Source organism: Leiobunum rupestre, chromosome 3 (assembly GCF_980474605.1).
Source record: "Leiobunum rupestre chromosome 3, qqLeiRupe1.1.hap1, whole genome shotgun sequence".
NCBI lineage: Eukaryota > Metazoa > Arthropoda > Arachnida > Opiliones > Sclerosomatidae > Leiobunum > Leiobunum rupestre.
Genome location: NC_143386.1, coordinates 22,643,697 through 22,666,138, shown reverse-complemented (window position 1 = coordinate 22,666,138; position 22,442 = coordinate 22,643,697). Strand labels below are relative to the sequence as shown.

At 32.9% G+C, this 22,442-nt stretch overlaps 1 protein-coding gene across 2 annotated transcripts; it reads right to left on the bottom strand.

The window, feature by feature from the left end:
* Positions 1 to 4,217: 4,217 nt before the first annotated feature.
* Positions 4,218 to 22,125, bottom strand: LOC149949828 (cytochrome P450 2J4-like). Of its 2 annotated transcripts, XM_090169312.1 has the most exons (8): positions 21,881 to 22,125; positions 15,569 to 15,693; positions 14,302 to 14,411; positions 9,537 to 9,838; positions 8,778 to 8,887; positions 6,797 to 7,052; positions 5,868 to 6,055; positions 4,218 to 5,314 (listed from the first exon to the last, which is right to left on the bottom strand). In XM_090169312.1, the coding sequence occupies exons 1-8, from the start codon at positions 22,111 to 22,113 to the stop codon at positions 5,142 to 5,144; spliced, it is 1,497 nt and encodes a 498-aa protein (XP_090025438.1). In that variant the 5' UTR covers positions 22,114 to 22,125; the 3' UTR covers positions 4,218 to 5,141. The 2 variants fall into 2 exon arrangements, with proteins under 2 accessions (XP_090025438.1, XP_090025439.1); XM_090169313.1 differs by lacking the exon at positions 15,569 to 15,693 and having other exon boundaries at positions 21,881 to 22,018.
* Positions 22,126 to 22,442: the final 317 nt, after the last annotated feature.

The window sequence follows — 22,442 nt, the reverse complement described above, 5'->3', positions numbered from 1 at the left end:
TTTTAAATTTTTTCAAATTTGTTTAGGATTTAGCTATATTATCCCTTTTAATTATGGACTTATCTACTTTTTCGCGTATTTTATCATCCTTCTCACAGTCCATAGGTGGTTTCTTCTAACTTTCACATTTAGCACAAATTGCACACCATTTTCTAAAATTTGGTCCTGATCTTCGAGATCTTTCGTTGAAGTAATATCCGATTTTTTTTTAATTTAATCCAATTGGTGTAGCTTCAACCGCTTTCAATCTGCGCAAGTCCAAACCCTTTACTGTGTAGGAATTAACCCTAGCTTCCAGACACTTATCAAAAATATTGCCTTCAACTTTGTAAAAATTCTCAGAAACTGTTCCACATTGATCCAAGTACTGCCTCCATCTTTTGATGTAATTGGCATGTTTGAGTTTGGGGTATTTTCTTTTTGTTTGTTCAAATTTTCTAGTTTCTGCAACATCATAGAACTCGAGGGCTTTTTGTATATAATCAAGGGAAACAGGCTCCTCCCCTTCCATATTAATTTGCTGCCATTCTTTGTTGCGCATCAGATGATTCATATTCGACCACATCTTCATTTTGTATTTCACAAAATTCTTCGTCGATAAAAGCCTAAGTTTTATTTTTAACCATGTCGTTGGAGAAAATGAGATTAACATAGGGACAATTTGCCATGCTTTAAAAATGTCTGAAGCGGAAGTTGATGGTGAAGGGGCAGAATTTTTTTTAGTTGCCATTTTAATTAGGATGGTAACAATGTGGACAGCATGAATCCTTGACATTTTGATTATATTAGCTTTAATGGATGAGAGCAGTCATAGGTCAACGGGCCATGGCTCAGCTCAATTTGTGACTCAGCTCAGGTATTTTAAATAAATATTGATAAGTTCTCACGTTAAAGCCGAGCCCGAGCTGAGGTATTGTGGATCGCATATTGTAACTAGTGAGCCCGTATTAAAAATTACCGTACTAAGAGCTCAACCTTGAGCTCGACATAATACTTGAGACCGAGCTCGAGACTGAGTTTGTAAGTTTTCGTATCTGAGGATGAGCTCGACCTCCTTCAAATTCGCGATATTGTTTAGCCCTAACCCCACGTTCGAAATTGCGCGATGAAACATCGAGCTCGAGATTGATCCTTTAGTAGTTTTAAAATATAGTGAGACACCGAGCTCGAGGCCACCATTTCATTTAAAAGTAACTATAGTGAGCCTGAGCCGGAGATCACATTTCGAATTGTAATTGTAGCGAGCCCAAGCCCGAGACCACCCGTCGACCTTTAAGTTGGAATATTGGAACGGATAGCGCCACTGACAAATTATAGTATTCTCATTTTTGAAATATTTGTATAGAAACTGTAATTCTAGCGATACTATTCCCTATTCAATGTTCGGAGTCACCGTAAATGCATTTAGTTTTGATATTTTCAAACAAATTTAAAAAATACTTGCGGCGGGCATATAATTTTTTATTATTGTTATTGATCTCTCTTTGTCCTCATATTAGTCGAAATGAAGTGTTTTTGGGGAGTTAGGTAAAGTACAATCTTACCAAAGCAACAACCACAAATTCTTTTGAATCTTGACTTTGACTTTCATGTTTTAAAATTACAGCTCTTGACTAAGTCAGCCTATGTCTCCCACAGGCAACAAATGTTCCAAACGTTAGTATTATATGATACTAGTCGGTGCAAAAGGTGAATATTAAAACTTAATGTTATAAATTGATATTTTTTGGCACTCGAGAAACCGGCCGGCTGATACCTTCCTGGGGCATGGTCTAGAGGTTGCCATAACGTTTTCTCGGATCCCCTCCTGTGTAAATCTTGTAGTTGTAGGCGTGAGTTTGAATAAACGGCGGGAGTCTGCAGTAGGAACATGGAATTGGTTGATATTGATTTTTCTATATTAAGTTTGGTGACTGCCCTACTATATAAATAAACCCGCCTACTCGGAAAAGGTTTCAAACCTCTTTTTGGCTTCCCCCTCGAAACCCTTCCATTATAGCAACGGTAAGCTGACTCTCTCGACCTCAAAAAGACGTCACTTTCTAAACCTTTTTTATGTTAGCGAGTTACCCGTATTCCAAAAGATCATATGATCTTAGAGATAAATGATCTACAAATAATGAACGAAAATTGGAATGATACCTTTTCACGCAATAACAAAACATCTGACTCTTCGTAATCATATGATTAAAAACTATAATTTTCTGACTCATGAGAATCACTATATCTTTCAAGTTCAAATTGATAAGGATGTATTTGTTGCACAGCCATATTTTTAGGATTAGCTGAGCTGAAAACTATTAAAGATCCGTATCATTTAATTCGGGCTGTTGCCGTGGTCGAAACTCCGTCAAGTGACGTCACGCGCCATGAACATTAATCGTAGTATTCACGCGTTTTTCGAGTCTTTGCTTCGTCTGTCTAATGTGCCCTTTTAAACTCTAAATTAAACAAGAGTTTCAAAATTTTCTAGAATAATTAGAGCTCAGGCTATCAGACAATATAAGACTTAATGTTTGTTAAAATTATTACTTTTTTATTTTCTTAATTTATCTTTTTTTTCTTATAATCAGGTATCTGAAAAACGTATCTAAAGATAAGATGTTATAAATATATATTTTTTAAAGTTAAGTTTAAATCACGTAACAACCAATAAGCAAATACAAGTAAGACGACTTATTTTGTTTTATAACCGTTTAAGCGATTTATAGTCCATCGTATAACATAAAATGCAAGGCAGTTCTGCCCTACGTACATGTACTATGTAAAGTTTACAAAATAATTGCCTTTATATTCATTGTTCTACAGAAGTGGCCAAACCTGATAAGTTCCACACTCATTTCTTCCATTTCGTGCATTGGTGTCACTTTTATTCTCATTGACTTTTTCTTAATTCTTTGAATCATTTTATTACATATCAAAGGTTTAAAATTGTCCTAGTCACCACTTAAATAAAAGCTGTGCCACCAAAGTTTTTTTTCTAAGAAATAAAGATAATTATCATTTAATTTCAGGGTCGTGAGATACTTCGAATCTACACTTAACGCACTTAACGATTTACACACCGATTTCAATGTATACGGAAAAATCTTGTTGATAATGACGTTAAAGTTGAAGAATCAAATTCCTTCACGATGCCTTATTTGTCAAAGGTTTTCATTGTGTATCTTTATGGAATAGTCATTTCGTTTGCTGTTGTGATCTCCGAGTTGGTTGTTGGCCACCTTAAAACGAAGAAAGGCGCTAATACCATTGAACCAGCTGAAACTAAACACGACTACCGTTTTCCAACTCAGAATTATTTCCTTAAAACTGAAATTCTACGAAGACTTTCCAAAAAAGCAATAGTGGAAAGAAAGGGTTACTCATGCAGATGCTACTACCGATATAGCGAAACAATCACAACCTCATATTACCAATAGATCCTTTGCAGCTCTTACGATTGAGAGGCGCCATCTGTTTTTGTTTTTCTCCTTCAACATCTTTCTTTGTTTTGGTATTTTTGGGGAAGCCAACGTTTAATGAATTTTCATTTTAATATTTAGCCATATAGTAAAGGGAACAAATACACAATCATAATGTTTTTTATTTAATTGTACACAATGGGTTATTTAAATAATGATGATGTTCCCCTCTACTTAAAGTTTCATGTAATATCGTAATAGTTAAATAACGAAAACTTTACGTCTTCATAGAGGATTGTACTGCAGCCGCTTAACTTTGGGCCGCGCTTTTAAACTAAGATCTATCCATTTTTTAATTTTTTGAGACGTCTTTCAAATTTGATGGGACCCCTTTTGTATCTCCTTAAGCTACCAAAATTTGGTAGTGAGAAATGAAATGCAAATCATTTCCCCATCGTTCCATTGAATTGTGGTGATATTTTGGAAAATAAACAATTGATGCAAATTATCTTAGCTATATTAGATAAATTGACTTTTTAATCAAAAGACCCGTGAAATCTGTTAATGTTAAAAAAGTTATTTGATGCGTTATTGGTATGACATTCAAATACCTAAAGCTGAAACTTTGCAAAATAATTGAAATTAATTGCATATTTTTAAATAGGAGGTACTTGAAAAAAGAGTTTTACGCTATTGACAAAAGGTGCGGTCATGCCGATACCATATTACAATTTTATTATATTTCTTGTACATGAAAGTAACATAGTTTAAAGACGACCAACATTAGGCATAATTTTCTAACATTTTATTTTTTGTAATCATTAAAGGGTAACCGGAATTGCTCTGACTTAGCTTTGTACTCGGAAACTACAGAAGGTGAATTAGCGAAATGATTAGGGTATTATTTTAAGCATGAGAACGCTTAATTTTCAAATCTCGAAAATGTACCCAAATAGTATTTTCAATGAAGAAGCCTAATGTATCTGTTTAAGGGAGTATAATCCCAAAGTGTTCTTTAGGTAAGATCCCTAGCAAAAAAAGGCGCGCCTCTCAGATCTGTGGTGGCAACGCAAAATATACAAATGCAAAAACCATAAACAAAATTTCGGGGTAGGTACATTTGTTCGAATTTCAATCGTCCGAACCGCCGAAATAACAAAGGTTTCAATTGTTCCAATTGGACAACTTGTTTGTTTCATTCGTCCGAATCGGTAGCATCACTTGTCCGAATTCTGTCGCTAAATTAGTATTTATTATTGCTGTTTTTTTGTCTAATCATTTTATCCTATTATGTACATTTTTCCTTTGGCCGATGTAGTAAGTGGGAATTGCGTTAAATGAACAAATGAAATTCGCCAGTAAAGTTAACATAAATTGAACGACTAAATCACCAACAAAAGTTGTGATAAATTTTTCGGGCAAATGAAATACGTTTTCGGACATACGATCCTATTTTCCGGCATTCGGACAAATGATCATTCGGACATTTGTACCACCGTTCGGACGAATGAAATAAAAATTTCGTGCGCCGACAATTCGACGAAACTACGAGTATCTAAGAATTTTCGTTCAGTCGAAACTTTGCAAAATAATGGAAATTAATTGCATTTTTTTAACCAGGAGGTACTTGAAAAAAGAGTTTTACGCTTTTGACAAAAGGCGCGGTCATGTCGATACCATATTACAATTTTATTATGTTTCTTGTATACATGAGATTAAGTAACATAGTTGAAAATTTTATCTTGAAACAATTTTAACGTAAGGGTGTTTAGATTGCGCGTTGATTTTAACGTAAGTTTCTAAGGAGAGTCCACCCTTTGGTGGGACAAATTTGAACTGCTGAATCAAAGCGGTCGTGACCAAGTAGATCTGCATCATGGCCAATTTATCACCTGGACAATCTCGTCGGCCTACAAATAGTATACTATATTAATTAAATTTGGGCTGCTCTGATCGGTCGAAGATAATTTTCTCAAAATTACATTAAAACTGCTCAGTTACTTTCCAAGTGATAAAAAAGGTAGTTATTTCCTTATTTCCGATAATCCCTCCCTTGTTTGTTCAAACAGATTATTTCAAACCCTCTTCACGGAGAATTTTCAAATTTAAGATGGTCATAAGATTTCTGATATAAAGACTACAGTGGCAAGGTGTCTAACAACAAAACAATTATAAATATAAATATTGCTGGACCAAACGAATAAAAAATATAATTGACATCATTTTAGAAACCTACTTTCTCGTAATGCGAGACTCGCGTGATTTAATTTCGAACTCGTCTATCTCAGACCGTAAATGGAAATTTAACATTTTCGCTATGTTGGGACATAGTCCTCGTTAAATCTATGTTTAATTTATATTGTTTAACGTGTTCTATGTTCGTGACGGTTAGAATGATCTCGATTTAAGTGGCTGATAAGATATTTTATCTTCAATTTAGTGATAGGGATCGTCTTCGCTTACCGTATGAAAACGGGATGAGATTTTCCTTCTGCAGAGCTCTCGTTTTGTCTTCTGAGAGGAATCTTTCGGGACAGAACTCGGACGGGTTTTTCCAGTCGTTCGGGTTCATGTGACACGCCCAAATATTGCTCATGACTAACGACCCCTTTGGAATATCGTAGCCTTCAATCTTCATATCAGAATTAGTTCTGAAAACCATATCACAACTATATTATATAAAGCACATAGTCCAAAGGCTACCCACTTGAAAAAATTTAACTGTTGCCTAATTATTTATAAATTCCCCACTGTACTTTTGATGTTTAAGATGTTTTTGTTTTATTTAAATGTCTCTTAAATATTAATGTGTCTCAAATAAACAAAATGTGTTTCAAATGTTAAAAATGTGTATTAAATATTGCGTCTTAAATATTAATAATACGTCTTAAATATTATAAATACGTCTTAAATATTATGAAAACGTCTTAAATATTATAAAAACGTCTTAAATATTAGTAATGTGCTTCAAATGTAATTAAGGCATGTCAAATATTAAAAATGGGTTTCAATAGTAACCACTGTCTCAAATTCTAATATGATGTCTGAAATATTAAAACCAAATCTGAAATATTAATACGGCGTCTCAAATTTTAATTATGCTTCAAAAATATAAAAAAATAAAGACATATTTCCAATGTATTTCAAGAATTGAAAATATGTGTTAACATTTCCGATATTTATCATAAGAAATATTGAAAACATTTCTTTTATTTAAATTTTTTTTAAATTTTTCTTTGGATTATCAAAACCGTTAATATCCAGATTTTTGAATTTACTTTTATCTTGAAAAATCTGAAGCCCCAGAAATGTTTCGTTTGATTTCTCACTACTTTTTCCTCAGATTTCTCAAGTTAATAATATCCGATTTAAGTCGCAATAAGAATCTTTACTCTCTTAGGCAATTGAGTACTGTGAGGGTTCGCCATCGGGTGATTTCCATAAGCACAGCCATGGTGTAGGGGGTTTTTAGCCTTTCAGTCCACGACGGCACGTGTTGCTTTCCAAAGTGGTCCGACACTTCATTGTACAGTTTCTCTTGGACATCGGGGAATTTGGCCAAAATAATAAAAACCCATTCCAGCGTATTTCGCACCGTGTCACTTCCAGCGAAAAGAAGAATTATGGAATTCGCATTCAGATTTCCATCTGGTGGAAAAGAAGGAAAAATTAGCGCAAGAATGGCGGACCTCAATATTTTTAGTTTCCTCTTAAGAAAATATTGATATAATTCATGATTTAATTTCATACGCGTATCATTAGGTTAAAAAAAATTTGACAACATAAAATTAGAAAAAGTCTACGTAAAATGACATGCGAAAATTACAATTTCTAAGGGTCCCCCCTCCCCTGTGCAAAACTTCAATAAATCAAAAAAGAATATTATTTTTAAAAAAATTAAAAAAAAATAGTAATTTTTACATTTTTGGATTACTTTGGACAAATAGGGGGAATAAAAACCATTTTGAGTGAACTCGAGCTAATTTGAATAAATAGGTGGAAATTTTAGGTATAATACAAAATATTTGTAAAACTTATGGCGTGATAACTGCCATATATTTTCGCCGATAAATCTTAAAATTTCTACATCACATTATCCGGACGATGTAAACAGATTTTTAGATTTCGATAGAAAAACAACGCCATTTTATAAAATGGAGGATACAAATGTAAATCATGGTGCAATAAGTTTGGTAATTTCTATTCGATTAACGCTTTATATTTTTGATAATCGCGGCTGTGACGTATGGACTTTATAGATTTGTTTAACCAATCAATCTTGCTATGGAATTATGTAAGGCATATTTTGCAATAAAGTTGGATACACGGCGAGATAAATTAGTTTTAGACTTGACTCAAAGTTGCAATACAAATTTGAATTTATCTACGATAAACCAGCACTTTTATATCTTAAATCAAATGAGCACTTTTCCAAAAGTTTTATTAAATAAAATTTCGAATGCCGTCGTCCTTGGTTCACTTCGAAAATCTTTTATCCTACTAAAACCTTTTTGTAAAATTTGGTAAATGTGCTTATAAACTTCTATTAGTAGTTAAAATGGGAACTACTAAATTTAATACCTGACTAGTTGAGACTTGAGAGGTTGCTAATATACTTCTATTAGTAGCCAAGCCTAAAAGTTAACTTCTTTAATTCCTGACTAGTTGGGAGGTGGTAATATACTCTCACAAAAATTGCAGCCTAGATTGGAAGTTCTTTACTAATTTTTACTTAAATTCCACGTTTTATGAGATTCCTAAAATATTTCTACTACATTTGCAGCTTGGTTGTGAGGAACTTATGTACTTTTTTATAATTCAACCTTAGTTGGTCTTTGTTAATATAGTTATCCTCTGTAAATAGCTTATTTTTTACAATGACTTCTTCTTTAATTTCAGGTTATTTGGGAGGTGCTTAGTCTCTTACTACAATTCTAGCTTAAATTGGAGGCTCTTATTTATTCGTACTAAAAATCCACCTACAAGGGTTATTACCTAACATTTCAGGTTAATTTAAAGGTGCTTAAATTCGTCTACAAGATTTCCAGCCTAGTACGTGCAGGGTCAATATTTCCCCAACATTTAAATTTTAAAACGTTGTTCATTACTGTTTTTACAGCAGTCCTCGGGTCAATGGACACAATGAGGTCCTTCAGGGCCCTCGTTATTTAGAGGGGCTCAATAGCTCAGCCATCCGCAACATCTTAGTCGGATTTTAAGCACGGTGCTCCTGGAATTAGATCCATATCACCGGAGGTCTTCATCATTTGGGCCTACTCCAGTGTCCCCGGCCAACCGCAACAAAGAGTGACCCCCTCAGTGGCCAAATTTATTTAAAGGTGGAGGTAAAAGGGAGATAGATGGCCTACTTACGATCAAAGGATTCGGGAGCATTTGGTTTGGAAAGTCGTATCAAATAATGATCTATAAAATCTTTCGGGTTGTCCTCGTCCAAGTTTTGTAGATGTTCGTCAATTAAAGTTCTAAAAAAATTGAATTTCAGTTTTTTATAATTCTAGTTGAGCCTATAGGCTTAGTGCGTATACTTTACTTCAGTAAAAATTATTACAAACTATCAATCGACTTTTAATTCGAAAGTCTGACAACTGTCTGTTCATTCAAAATAATTTTGACACAGCTACTATGTGTCAGCCTTAAATATATAAATCCAAAGGTCGTCTGCAACTTCCTTATACATTTAGTTTATACAGGTTTTAAATCCGAGTTTATATCACATGTGCCTTTTTGTCTTAGCCTATACCAATTTTGTTTTTACTTATGAAGGACCTACACATCAATTTGTTTTTACTGAAAAATAATAAATTTTTTATTTTGTTTTGAAACCCAAAAAATAGTACTTTTATTGCGCAGTGAACTGGTCTCCAATTGATCATTAAAAGAAAATTCCATTTACCAAAGCAGTTTAAAGACAGATTTATTTCATAAATGTTTTAAAATAATTGTACTCAATTTTCGTCAACTTTTCGTAAATTGATGTACATATTTATCAGATGGAAATGTATATATTTCAAAACCCTTTGCTTAAGTTTGAGCCTTGAAACTGTAATAGTAAATTAATAAAATGTGCAATTCTAAAGGACCTACATTCTGATTTTTAGTTCGTTTTCTTACTTAAGGCATTTCGCCAAGTCTGCCGAAGCTTGAATGCACTCTTTCAATTTGGCGTTAAGTTTCAAATAGATGGAGGCCAGCCACGGGAAGCAATATAGAACGGAGAGGTTGGTGAATGTCACGGCACCAGCGTCCTCGAAGTAAGTCAGTAGTTGCATCAGTTCGTCTTCCTCCTCGAAGCGCGTCCCAGTGATGATTCTGAAGATAATGTTGTTGAGAGATGGAGTGATGGCTGATCGAATGAACATTCTATCCTTGTCAGTTCGCTCTCGCACTTTGTTGACGAGTAACCTTACTTCGTCCTGTGAAAAGGATTTAATATCAGATAAATATTTTGGCTAATACTCAAGGCAATACCTGAGCCTATAGGCGAAAAGATAATATATTTGTTGGTGTTTGAAACTTGGGGATTCCGTGTTTTTCATATTTGCAAATATTATTTTTGGCATAAGTTTATGAGATAGCTCTCTTACTTAATGAGCTTTTTAAAATTATAACATTATTTTAAAACAAATTAATTAATTTAAGATTAATTTAAGATTAATTTAAGATTAATTGAAGATTAATTTAAGATTAATTGAAGATTAATTTAAGATTAATTGAAGATTAATTTAAGATTAATTTAAGATTAATTTAAAATTAATGTAAGATTAATTAATATAAGATTAATTAATTTAGGATTAAATTAATATAATTATATTATAAGTACACACTGGGAATGTTAGGGGAAAATTTGTGGCCCTGATGATTCTTTAAGAACCTTGAGCTAAAAGTGTTGAGCTAAACTCTAGTCGCCATTAAGCCTGGCCTCGAAAAGTAAGTTGACCTAACTTATGTGTTCCATTTAAACCATCTAAATACCGGATTTTAAGAGGGACTAAACGACTTTCGTGAAGTTCATGATAAATTATCCACCATATTCTGTGTAAGAGCTAATGGTTTCTTCAAATCATTTCTATTTGCCGAGTAAGTATCTTTCTTTTTATTTCCGCGGAGGGTGTATTTAGCCAAGGCAGCCAGTCCAGCTCGGTGGCAATGATTAATTGTATTTTTTTTTATAAATTTAAATGGAGGAAACACATGGATGTAATAAGTAAAACTTGTTTTTATTTAAATTTTTAAATTTATAAAATCATTAAAAATTAAATAAAAACTAACTCATTCATAGGTTGAGCTTTCGACCCGAGGGTCTTTGTAAAAACTAAAGTTACAAAATTATAACAATAATATATACAGGGTGTTACGGATAAAAGTACCGAAACTTTCTATATGCATTCTATGGGTCTCTCTGAGTAAATTATGTCCAATAAACAGGGGGTCCTAAAGTGCTTCGTTTGAGAGATATGGGCTCCCAAAAACTACCCAAAAAAATGGCCACAGCCTTAAATCTGGCAAACAATATTCTTCCTTGAACCAAATTGTTTTCATTAAACTATCAATTGTTTTTTATCCGTGAGGCGAGAAACTTTAATAACAAGCGGCAAAAGTTCATTAATGTCCTTTTAGAAGTAAAATCAGTTTGAAGACAAATACAAGCCATTTTAATTTATTGATACGATTTTAATTATTTAATTTAAAGATACAAATGTCATACAAATTCTTAAGGAATGGTTTTAAAATTATCTAATAATGTAGCGAATATGGCACATGGGTCCAGGAACGCTTAGTAAGCCTTATTGCACGGACGGGCTCAAGAAAAATGGGTTAGAAGCTCAAAGATTCAAACAGCAGTAGATTCCTAAAAGACTGGTGTCAGATTGACTGGCGTTTGAGTCTGTAGATAGACGGCTAAGAGAAATACAAGAAATGTGTATCTTTAAATTTAATAATTAAAATCGTATCAATAAATTAAAATGGCTTGTATTTGTCTTCAAACTCATTTTACTTCTAAAAGTACATTAATGAACTTTTGCCACTTGTTATTAAAGCTTCTCGCCTCACGGATAAAAAACAACTATTGATAGTTTAATGAAAACCATTTGGTTCAAGGAAGAATATTGTTTGCCAGATTTAAGGCTGTGTCTGGTTTGTTTGGGTAGTTTTTTGGGAGCCCATATCTCTGAAACGAAGCACTTTAGGACCCATGTTTATTAGCCAGGTTTTACCCATAGAGACCTATAGAATGCATATAGAAAGTTTCGGTACTCTTATCCGTAACACCCTGTATATACCAAACAGGGTTGATATAAATTACACAGCGACACAATCTTTGATATAATAAATTCCTGTCGAACGCACCCCACGGTTTCACCCAAGTTTAATTTCCCTATGTCGTTGATATAGACACCCTCTATCAATTTTCTTTTGAAATAATCCGTTTCTTTGTATAAAATTTATGGTTCATTAAACAAAATTTCAAGATTTTCATCATTTTTATAATTCTAATTATGGTGTGCCATACCATAATTCAGGTCGCCAGTTTTTATACAATATTTTTGTTCACTGATGCTTGTACCTAGGGGGCGCTTTGTTTCACCGACATATGGCTTTTTGCAGACACAATCAAATTTATATACCATACAATTGTCATCAATAATATATTTCCTAGTGCCTTTCAACGGCACATTCTTGAAAATGACTTTCAGATTTCTTAAATAAAAACAAGTTTTATTCATTACATACATGTGTTTCCTCCACTTAAATTTATAAAATTATTATTCTCCATGGATCTTCACAAATCTTTCAACATTTACGATTTATTGTATCTTGATATAACCAAAATTTCTTGCCTTGGATAAAATATAGTCTACATTATTAAACAAACAAGTTGGCAAGCCAAAATATACCTCTCCTCGGAAGAATGGTCCCTAGTGGTATTAATTTCTCGACACGAAAAACGTATCCTCGGTTCAAACCCTGCCCGGTATAAAATTTTAATTTTAATTTAAATAATTGAGACGAAACAATCGAGTTTAATTTATTCAGAATATTATAAATTAAGTAGTTACAACAGCGAGTTAGACTTACTAAAACAATGCACAATTGAATTTAACCCTTTTTACAGTACATGTTTATCAGTTGAATATAATACTAAGCAAATTTTAATGAAAGAAAAATCTACAGATGGTAATTGTATTTTTCTCGCTTACGAAATACTTGCCGCATCTTTAACGCTCATTTTATTTCAACACTCGTAGACTTTCAGTTGACGTTGTGACACATACCGCATGAAAAAGACCAATGCCGTCCAATTTCCAATATCATATAATGACTCGCACACCCAGGAAATCATTGACTGCGTTAGAAATCGTAGATATCCAAATATCCACACCAAATATATTTACAAGTAAAAACCTTACCATCAACAAAGCACAGAGAGCCACTTGACTAACCGCCAGCTCTTAAAGCAATAAACGTTAAATTATCGTCTTTGAATTAATACAACTATATATAGGTCGTTAATAATACCCGTAAATAAATAACAAAAACTAACAAAGTGGACCACCCACAGGGTCTACCCTTTAACCCTCTTATCTCGGCTGACTGCACTAAAACAAGATTTAACCTTTAAAATTTCATTCGTAAAAAAAAAACCAGATTAGGCCTTCATAAATTCATTAATAAAAAAAGACTTTATTACCTATTATGCTTACGATGCGTGTCTTAATTTCAGTGAGCCTAAGCAGCTATCGGTGGTTCTGTGGTAGAGTGCTCGACTGCCAAGCCGAATGGTCTGGGTTCGAAACCTGGGTGGCGTATTTGTTTTTAATCAATAGAGAAACGCTAAATTAGAATTTCATCGATGCAATAATTTCAATTTCAATTCTATTTCAATTAAACCAAAATTTCGTACTCTATTAAATACGCTTCCGATAAAGCTGAAGGTCTAATTTTCAATAAGGCGTAACAAGTTTCGGTGGTTCTGTGGTAGAACGTCCGCCTGCCAAGCAGGAGGTCTCGGGTTCAAATCCCACCCGATGCGATCGTAACTTGATACTAAGACGAATACCGTGAACAACTGGTGGAAACCCTGCCATTGGACGTTGAGAGGTAGTATTACACTCAGCACTCGGTCCGTCCCAAAGTCATTAAGAAGAAGTTGGAGAGAAAACGCCCATATAAACACAACAGACTCAACATGCACAACCATCAGAACACAAACACAATAAATTCAACAATCACAACCTACGCATAAACATTACAAAAACGTAAAACACCATCCAAACCAAACTGCAAATGAATCCGTTAACGCTCACCGTCACACGGTGGTTTTGCCAACCCTTCGAGAAACTGTGATAACACTTGGCACCGAAAATGCGAACGCGTTCGCAGGCCTGACAGACAGACCCACAGACAGACATGGTGGTTGTATAACCCCTCCTAGGGGACTTTGTCCCCTCGGAGAGGTAAAAATGACGGGCAACCCTTTAGTTAATATCTTCTAGTATCACAAGCTCTTAAATTACTATTTTTAAGTTTAGAAAGTACTTCTTTTGTACATACAATATAGATATTTGTTTGTTATATACTGTATTTAATTTGTATTTTTCAAAATTTGGTAAAATACACAAAACTGCTTATCAATTTATATATATTTTAATATTTATAATATTTCGAAAGCATTAGTCGAAAATAAAAACATTTGTGGAACCCCATTCTTTGTGATCTTATTGGAGATCATTAAGAGCCAGCAATTAATAGTTTATGGAAATTCTTAAGAACCGTTCAAAGAGAAACTAAGCAGGGCTGCTTCCTTCTAAGGACATTATTTCTTAAAGATTCAAAGAAAGTTTGATAATACGCTCTTGTAGATAGTGCAGGTTACCGTAATCAATTCCTCCACTGTTGAGTGATTTGGCCCAAAAAGTGATTTCAATGTGTTGACGACGAACCGTCTTTGTTCGATCCATGTCGTTCCGTTTGAGTCAGCCATGTCTACAAAATATTAAATTTTATGTAAATAGCTGGAATTATTGTCCCTTATTAAAAATTAAGTAACAACGTTTTAGATACACTACAGAGATAAAATTGTATTAGAAAAGTGTTTTGCAATTGATAGTATGTTAGGCAGCGGAAATTTTGGGCATATCTTTATGATCGGAGCTATAATCCGAATATTATTTTCAAATGAGTGCCAAAACAATTATTTGCTCTCTCTTTTCTAACTCATCTGGTTGGTTGGTCTTTCACTTGTCGCTAATACAAAAAAAAATCATTTTACTGTTAGTTTTTTAATTATTTGTCTCTTTTAATTGGCTTTTAAAGCATATTTTCCAAAAAAAATTCTTTCTCTCGTGACTTATTACTTCTAATGAATTAGCATTTTAATAATATTGATAAGCATTTTTAAAATTTAATATAATATTTTAGATTTACATATTGAAAGATTTATATCTAGTACAGTTTGGTAGAATCAAAAGTGATAAACATTTTTAAAGAATAATATTTTGAGTAGATTAGCAAAATTAAATCAAGTTTTGTAAGTGAGAAATGCCTCTTAAAATTCCGTTTGGGGAATTCCGCGTTACCTTTATAACCAATACTGTGCTTATGCCCTAAGTTCAAATACAATTAAAAACCATAAGTTATAATACCTTAAAGTACACTTTGGTAAAATTAATAATAGGTGGTGTGGAAATTGCTTAGTAATCGATTTCTTTTATATTTCTTGTAAGAGTGTTTAAGATCCCGAAAACTATTGACCTCTAGTTTGGGTTCCTTGATTTTGAGAAGTCTTTCTTTGGTTTAGATATTTTTCGGTTACTTAAAAACTTCGAGCAAGAACCTCTTAGGTTTCAAAGCGCGTTTCCAATGATTTTTCAAACTATCTTTGCAAAGCTGTTTAAGCACTTGATATTTAAAACATCTTTAATCGTAACTTGATCATTTTTAATGTATTTTCTAAGAGATAGTTTCCATAATAAGAGTTATGAATTATTTAATAAATATACATACCAAATATTTCACCTCATTTAAATTTAAGATTTTTTAATCTCAGTTTAAAATTGGAAAATTTACGATAATTCTAATAATTTGAATATAAATCATTGTTAAGTAATTAAAAATCGCGAGTTAGATTGTTAAAAACATACTTTTAAAATCTGGCGAAACTCTGAAGAAGCCTTCGGTTCTGCCCAATATTTCTTCTTTATTGTACGATTTCTTCACTGAATTAAAATCGCTCAATACCACCATAAATTTGCTACCCACGTAAAATCTAAAAAAAGAAAACACTTCCAATTATTTTCGGATGGGTTATACAATCACCGTTTCTGTCGGTGTGTGTGTCAGAGCTGCGAACGCGTTCGCATTTTCGGAGCAAAGTGTAATCGCTGCGTACGCGGTTTCTTAGAATTAGGGAAAAGGTTTTCCTAAAAGCGCCCTGTTTTTGTCATAGGATGTTTTATAAGACCTTTGTAAATTTGCGTTAGTATCGTCGGGATTCGAACCCGAACCCTCTTACACGACAGGTGGTTCGACCACAGAACCACGGATACATATAAAGATTTACTGAAAATTAAAAAAACTCTTCCGAGGAGATTTATATTTGGGCTTGAAAACTTGTTTTATTTGAAAGAGCTCTGCACGAATTGTTTTAAACGTTTCTTCTTATAAAGAATGGTTTTTTCCCTACCTAGCAGCTTTGTTTTAATTCATTGCTTACAAGTAATAATTGACTCAATAATGCGTTGTTTTAGAACCTGTAACGACATATATACCTTTACCCATTAACCTAATTAATCATTAACTACGTTCTAAAAAGGGGTAAAAAGGGGAAGTCGGTTAAACGTATGTTTACCTTCGCTACATTAATCGAACTAAAAACGACTGGCCCGGGGACTCGCGTCACTTTCACTATTGGGGTGAGCGAGGTTATTAAAATAGTCTAGGGGTATTTTTTTTATTAAAGTTAGTCTGTCTAGGGGTATGCTTATACTAAAAGATAACAATGGGGTTGAGGTTTGCCAAGTAAAACAAAACATTTAATAAAGATTTAAGAATAACATTGCCCAATGGGCGAAATATAACACACAAGAAAAATAAAAGGTAGGACTACGTCCAATAATGCCAAAGGCGTCATATTAAGGCGCCAGTTAGCCTGAAGCCAAATATAAATCGAAATACAAAATTGATATCATAAATGAAAATAAAAATGTTTTACGATATGGTCCAGAGACGGTGGATGCTGCAGGCTCCTTGATGGAAGAACTGGCGATGTCGGTTAGCGAGAATCACGCACTCACATATTATGTACACATGGCGACTCATACCTTTACCCATTAACCTAATTAATCATTAACTACGTTCTAAAAAGGGGTAAAAAGGGGAAGTCGGTTAAACGTATGTTTACCTTCGCTACATTAATCGAACTAAAAACGACTGGCCCGGGGACTCGCGTCACTTTCACTATTGGGGTGAGCGAGGTTATTAAAATGGTCTAGGGGTATTTTTTATTAAAGTTAGTCTGTCTAGGGGTATGCTTATACTAAAAGATAACAATGGGGTTGAGGTTTGCCAAGTAAAACAAAACATTTAATAAAGATTTAAGAATAACATTGCCCAATGGGCGAAATATAACACACAAGAAAAATAAAAGGTAGGACTACGTCCAATAATGCCAAAGGCGTCATATTAAGGCGCCAGTTAGCCTGAAGCCAAATATAAATCGAAATACAAAATTGATATCATAAATGAAAATAAAAATGTTTTACGATATGGTCCAGAGACGGTGGATGCTGCAGGCTCCTTGATGGAAGAACTGGCGATGTCGGTTAGCGAGAATCACGCACTCACATATTATGTACACATGGCGACTCATACCTTTACCCATTAACCTAATTAATCATTAACTACGTTCTAAAAAGGGGTAAAAAGGGGAAGTCGGTTAAACGTATGTTTACCTTCGCTACATTAATCGAACTAAAAACGACTGGCCCGGGGACTCGCGTCACTTTCACTATTGGGGTGAGCGAGGTTATTAAAATGGTCTAGGGGTATTTTTTATTAAAGTTAGTCTGTCTAGGGGTATGCTTATACTAAAAGATAACAATGGGGTTGAGGTTTGCCAAGTAAAACAAAACATTTAATAAAGATTTAAGAATAACATTGCCCAATGGGCGAAATATAACACACAAGAAAAATAAAAGGGAGGACTACGTCCAATAATGCCAAAGGCGTCACATTAAGGCGCCAGTTAGCCTGAAGCCAAATATAAATCGAAATACAAAATTGATATCATAAATGAAAATAAAAAAATGTTTTACGATATGGTCCAGAGACTGTGGATGCTGCAGGCTCCTTGATGGAAGTACTGGCGATGTCGGTTAGCGAGAATCACGCACTCACATATTATGTACACATGGCGACTCTTTATCGCGAAATCGGGTTCACGCGTTTTTAAAACGAGCGGTCTACGCGACCCGTACTGGGACTATGTCCCAATTTTAGTTTTGCGACTTTCCGATCTTTATATCTGGAGGTCGTCTCCTCTGGTTGACTTCCAGAGTTCTATTCTGTTGAAAAATGTCTAAGTCCGAGTATTTAAACCAGGTCGCAACGCGGTCTTAGAGATCGTCCGTAATTCGGGCCAATCATGACCTCTGAGAGAAGCCCGGGAAAGAGTAACTACCAATCCCTGACCGTGGGATCAGCCACTGTGTCCGGCGTCATCAAAGGTTTGACCCGCGCATCACTTGTCCGTAGAAATGTCAAAAGTGGCGCCACGGCGGCGGCCACCATAAATTATAAAAGTTCACCATGTATGGACGCAAACGTTTTGACAGGGCGATCCCAATTAGGTCGCCCTGTTAAATTAAAAGTGGAATTCCCACGAATTCTCGCGAGTAAAATAAAACATACAAAAATAAAGTATTGGCAACTAGATAGGCAAACCTCAACGTTTTGGGTAAAATTGATGGGAAATGGTCCTTACTTTAAAGAAAATAACAATAGGTAAGAGAGGGAGAGTCGCTAAGCCCAATAAAGGCGAAATTAGCGTCAAACGAAATTGCTCGGTTTGCAGAGGTATTAAAGAAAATATTAATTTGGGAAACTATTAGAAGGAAACTTGTATTTGGAACTGTAATTACTCATTATTATTTTGTATTTGGAACTGTAATTACTCATTATTATTTTGTATTTGGAACTGTAATTACTCATTATTATTTTGTATTTATCTTTATTTATTATATTATTACTCATCATTTATTTTTATAAAATTTATTATAATATATTATTAATTTTTCTAAATTATATTATTATTGATTATTTATTTTTATAAATTAAATTGAAATTGATTATTTATTTTTATAAATTATTTAATTATTGATTATTTATTTTTATAAATTATTTCTTTATTAATTATTTATTTTTTAAATTATTTCTTTATTAATTATTTATTTTTTAAATTATTTCTTTATTAATTATTTATTTTTATAAATCATTTCTTTATTAATTATTTATTTTTATAAATTATATAAAATTGTTTAGTATAACCATTAACAAGTTGGCAAGCCAAAATATACCTCTCCTCGGAAGAGTTTTTAATTTTCAGTGAAGCGTATCTGTATCCATGGTTCTGTGGTAGAACCACCTGTCGTGTAAGAGGGTTCGGGTTCGAATCCCGCCCGATTAAAAAATTATACTTCACCCAATGACCAAAAGAGGGCGTTTTTGGAAAAACCTTTTCCCTGATTCTAAGAAACGCAGTGATTACCCTTTGCCTCGAAAATGCGAACGCGTTCGCCGCCCGGACAGCCCCACAGACAGACAGACAGACACGGTGATTGTAATACCCCTCCAGGGTACAAAGTACCCTCGGAGAGGTAAAAATGTAAACGGACGGGCAATTAAATAATTGGGATTTACGCTCAAGTTCTAAAACTATAAATAAACGCGATTATAATATTATGACCAAAAGCTTACGCGATATGGCTGTTTAACTTCCCAAAATGTTTTCAAATATTGCCGTTGACAATATTAATTTAAACCAAAACATTTCCTACAACCAGGCAGTTCATTATTCAAATACCTATAGCCATCTGACTTTAAACGAGTCTGATATCAAAGAAGCTATCATTAAACCTTAATTGACCTTTTCAACTGGAGTTGAAAAAATCCCTGCTTTTGAAATAAAAAGATGCGAAGACATTCTGGTCCCTCTCCGCGAATTTATCTTTAATCTATTTATTCAAACTAAAAGATTTCCCAGACTTTGGAAATTCGTTATTGTTAGTCTGATATTCTTTTATCTGTGTGTCTGCAAAATTATTTGACAGCATCATGCGCAAATATCTGTCAACCTGGTTCAGCGCTTTTCCCAATCCCACTCAATGTGAATTTTCGAAAGGGAAAAGTGTGGAAACGAATCATATGGACTTCCTAGTTAGCATTCCGACAAAGGTTTAAAACAAACAACAGCCCGATGTCATATATTTAGATTTATCCAAGGCCTTCGACCATGTGTCACACCCGTAACCTTTCAAAAATCTATATAAATATGGACTACAATGTACGTAACAATCTCCTGAGCTAGTTCGAGGATTAACTCGGAGATAGGCGAAATATTATAAAACTAATGCAATGGTGTCGTTACGGATGTTTGCTACGGTGATAGTTGTGGCGTGCCACAGGGCTCTTCCCTAGGTCCACTGTTATTGAATTTGTATTTTTATGATTTTAAAATTTAATTTAATTACAGCATACTGATATTTATCAGAACAAACTGTACCAAACAATAACACGTGTAGAGAACTGCCAAGCTACGCAGTCCGACCTTCGCAAACATTCGCAACTAGTGCCTCCAAAACCATTTTCTCATAAACGATTCGAACTCGGGGGAAATCGAACTCCATATTTTTCAACTAGCACGTGAATCGTGATCCTCACCCTCGGACGCACACTTTAAAAGACCTTGGCTCGCTATTAAACAGTGGCCTCTTTTTCCAAGAGCACATTTCTTGGCTAGTAGGTCAATTGTGGCGCCTGCTTTTTGGTTTCCTTCGATTGGTGCTGGTGCTAAAATCCAATAATTGCTTTCGTACTTTATACTATCCTCTGACATCTGTCATGGGGTGGTTGTGCTAATTATCCTTTCGACCGAATTGAGGGAGTGCGGAGAAAGCTTGTTTAACTCACCCCACACCTTTAAAAAAACATACCATTATACTTATCTCCTTAACTACTTAAGTGTCGAAACAATTGAATTATTTTTTAACAAACGATAAATTATTTTTCTTTGGACACAAAGTAATCGATCTCATATAACTGAATTAACCCCCTATTTAAATTTTCACACGGCAAACCACAGTACCCGTCAGAAAATTACATTTTGTAAAACCAAACCCCTTTCTCCGATTTGGCATATACATGTAGAACAAACTTATACTTGCCATATGTATAACGACCAAATCAATATTTTTAATTTAAATACTCCAGTATTTTGAAAATTGTTTAATTTTGACAATATGTAACTGTTATCGTCGTTTTCAGTTGTAAATATTTTCTTGTTGTGTTTTACCCTGTTGGTACAATTTGTACCGTTGTAGTGCCCTCTGAATGAAGATTTAATTTCATTTATTTTTTATAAATTTTATCATTTTTTTCTTATTAACTATACTTTTAATTATAAGTTTTATTAAATATGTTATTAATTATTATTTTTATAAATTATGTTATTATTAGTTTTTTAAAATTATATTATAAATTATTAATTTTTATAAATTATATTATATTTTTTATTAATTAAATTATTATTTTTTATAAATTATATTATATTTTTTATTAATTAAATTATTATTTTTTATTAATTAAATAATTATTTTTATTAATTAAATTATTATTTTTATTAATTATATTATTAATTATTTATAATTATAAATTATTTTTTTAATTATATTATTATAAATTATTTTTTTAATTATATTATTATAAACTGTATTATTATTAATTATTTATTTTTATAAATTGTATTGTTAATTATTTTTACAAATTATGTTGTTATTATTAATTATTTATCTTCATTACTTTTATTATTATTAATTATTTTTTTAAATTATGTTATTATTAATTATTTATCTTCATTACTTTTATTATTATTAATTATTTGTTTTTAATTATGTTATTATTAATTATTTATCTTCATTACTTTTATTATTATGAATTTTTTTAAATTATGTTATTATTAATTATTTATCTTCATTACTTTTATTATTATTAATTTTTTTAAATTATGTTATTATTAATTATTTATCTTCATTACTTTTATTATTTTTAATTATTTTTTAATTATGTTATTATTAATTATTTATCTTCATTACTTTTATTTGTATTTGTTATTTGTTAACAATATCTTTTTTAATTAATTAATTTATTGCCTAGGTTAAATATAATAAAAGTTCACGTACCCAATAATGTTGCCATATTTATTTCGAAGTTTCTCAAGATCCAAATGTGGATCTTTTTTACTAATGAAAGGGAAATATCCGACGATTGGAGGAGACACTGGACCTGGAGGTAACCTGTACCCGATATGCTTCAATCTTGGATAAAAGAGTATGGCTAAAACAATTACAACAATTGTTATTAGAGTTGTCAAGTTTAAACTCGCCAGTAAAAAAGCAAAATAGTTTGAGAACATCTTTTTTTTTGTTGCTACTCTACGAACGCATTAATAATATCTGATTCGTCTTTCCCAGAGATTTGTTGACGTTTTAAAAAGTTCTTTATCGTCGTCTTAGATAAATGGCGACACCAAGGTTGAATTGTGATAGCTGTTTTTGGCGCGTAGATATACAGATTATTTTCAATAAATGCAAATTTATTTATGATAAGTTATTAAATAGCGTCTTAATTGAACTTGAAAATGTACGATTAAATAATATATTCAGCTCACGGTCTCAAAAGGTTTCTAAATACATGTACACCAAAATTGTCCCAACTTTAAAGTAATGACTGGCCCAAATGGAA

Bases quoted from the DNA above. Each gene is read 5' to 3' on its own strand.
- LOC149949828 (XM_090169312.1), bottom strand. From the start codon at position 22,113: ATGTTCTCAAACTATTTTGCTTTTTTACTGGCGAGTTTAAACTTGACA. The intron at 15,694-21,880 runs GTACGTGAACTT...TTCTTTTTTTAG, and splicing joins AAATATGGCAACATTATTGG to ATTTTACGTGGGTAGCAAAT. The intron at 14,412-15,568 runs GTATGTTTTTAA...AATATTTTGTAG, and splicing joins AGTTTCGCCAGATTTTAAAA to ACATGGCTGACTCAAACGGA.